At 48.8% G+C, this 1632-nt stretch overlaps 1 protein-coding gene across 2 annotated transcripts in view; it reads right to left on the bottom strand.

Annotated features, from left to right (window-relative positions):
* Window positions 1–123: 123 nt before the first annotated feature.
* Window positions 124–1632, bottom strand: part of LOC103362669 (rho-associated protein kinase 2-like) — a 33340-nt gene continuing 31831 nt past the window's right edge. Inside the window, exons 26-29 of one of the 2 annotated variants that reach the window (XM_008289089.1) lie at window positions 1418–1586; window positions 1036–1254; window positions 477–544; window positions 124–375 (exon numbers count right to left, since the gene is read on the bottom strand). In XM_008289089.1, the coding sequence (XP_008287311.1) occupies window positions 283–375; window positions 477–544; window positions 1036–1254; window positions 1418–1586 (549 nt within the window). In that variant the 3' untranslated portion in view covers window positions 124–282. The remainder of the gene's footprint in view (window positions 376–476; window positions 545–1035; window positions 1255–1417; window positions 1587–1632) is intronic. The other variant, XM_008289090.1, reaches the window with a different exon arrangement.

Here is a 1632-nt window from a genome sequence, read left to right as displayed (position 1 = left end):
GGCAAATCTGACTTTAGGCTCGTCTCTGTTCTGCTCACTTTTAGCCAATCACTGCTTTTACCTGCCGTCTTTTTTGTCATATATATCATCTTTATTTTGACCTGTTCTGTCTGGATTACGTAAAAAGTCTGCTGCACACATTTGTGTTCGCTGGTGATAAATTCTAATCATCTCAGCAGGTTTTTATCCAAACTGTAGCTTGTCCAATACTTTCTCATTAAGCGTCTGCTTCCCTTCAGCCTCAGCAGCTCGACTAGTTCAGCAGCTCCACGTTCGGATGACTCACTCGATGTCCAGGGTCATGAAGGGGTTGGCTTGCTCTCGGTCCAGCTCGCTGTTATAGAACAGGATCTTCTTACTGCTCACCACCACGTACTGCAAAGCAAAAGGTTCGAAACAGTTAGAGGTGGGGGGGATGACTCAGTGGTAATGGTGAACAAATGTGCAGATATAAGGAATAATAGCTGGTGCGTTACTTTTTTGTCCCAGCCGAACCGCTTGGTGTTCTTGGTAGGAAGTGAAATCCAGCCCTCCAGCCGGGAGTCTAGTAGGAGGAAGAAGAAGAAGAAGAAGCAGAAGAACCTTTAATCATGTGAATCATTTAAAAGAACACTTTGACATTTTTAAGCATCGGTGGCATTTTGCCTCAGGCAGACACTTATCGCTCACACAGGAAATGATTCCTCGCTAAAACCAAAGGGCAAGAGAGACGAGAACTCCTACTCCTTGTTTTAACCAACGTCAGCAGACCAGTCAGTGGAAACTTACAAAAAACAAAACTTTGATTAATAGTTTAGTGAACAAAAACTCCACACACGACGCCGGACAGCATCAAGCTGCGAGCGTCCACGTGTCCGCCGAACGTTAGAAAGGATTAAAGCACAGCAGAGGCAGAGTCAACAGAGAGCAGGGATTAGCTGCAGGCCTGGACCGGGTTATTTCTCTCCATAGCGAGTGAATATGTTCGTGGTTAAAACAACATTTACAAATTGAAGGTATCTGGATGTCGTTTTCTGAAGCGCCATGCAGGGTCACCTCCAGACTCGGGCTCAGAGGGCTGCTCATAGGTCAGGGCCAGCGGACGTCGGCCCTCCTCCTCCTCCTCCTGCCCGTCACACTCCTCTACTTCCTCCTCAGAGTCGGAGTCAAAGAGAGCAGAGCGAAGGTTGGGCCTGGTGTCGATGCACACGGACTTGTGCGTGCGCTGGTAGGTGAAGGACATTGATTCTGAGGTGTGAGAGTGAGTAATGCGCACTGCACCGGGTGGACGTGGAACGAAGAAGGAGGAACGACATGAAAGGAAGAGGCATGATGAGGAAAAAGTGAAAACAAGGAGGGAAAAGAAAGAAGGCAACAAAAAGAAAGAGGAAATGTACGCAGGAGTACGTTTAAATCTGGCTGGAGGTGAAGCGTCTACCTGGGTATCCCTCGCCCATGTCCAGGTCGTTGCCGCTGCTGATGCTGGTGGACTCCAGAGAGTGAACGCTGAGGGAGGTGAGCTGGCAACGGAGCTGCTCCAGGTCGCTGTCTTTGCTGTCCAACGCCATCTGAAGCTCCAGACGCACCTGGTTCTCTTCTGCTATCAGCTGAGCGACAGACACAAAACAGGTTTTTAGCTTTGGCTCAGTTTCT

Source organism: Stegastes partitus, unplaced genomic scaffold, assembly GCF_000690725.1.
Source record: "Stegastes partitus isolate 25-593 unplaced genomic scaffold, Stegastes_partitus-1.0.2 Scaffold593, whole genome shotgun sequence".
NCBI classification, from domain to species: Eukaryota; Metazoa; Chordata; class Actinopteri; family Pomacentridae; genus Stegastes; species Stegastes partitus.
This window is presented reverse-complemented; position numbering and strand designations above follow the sequence as displayed.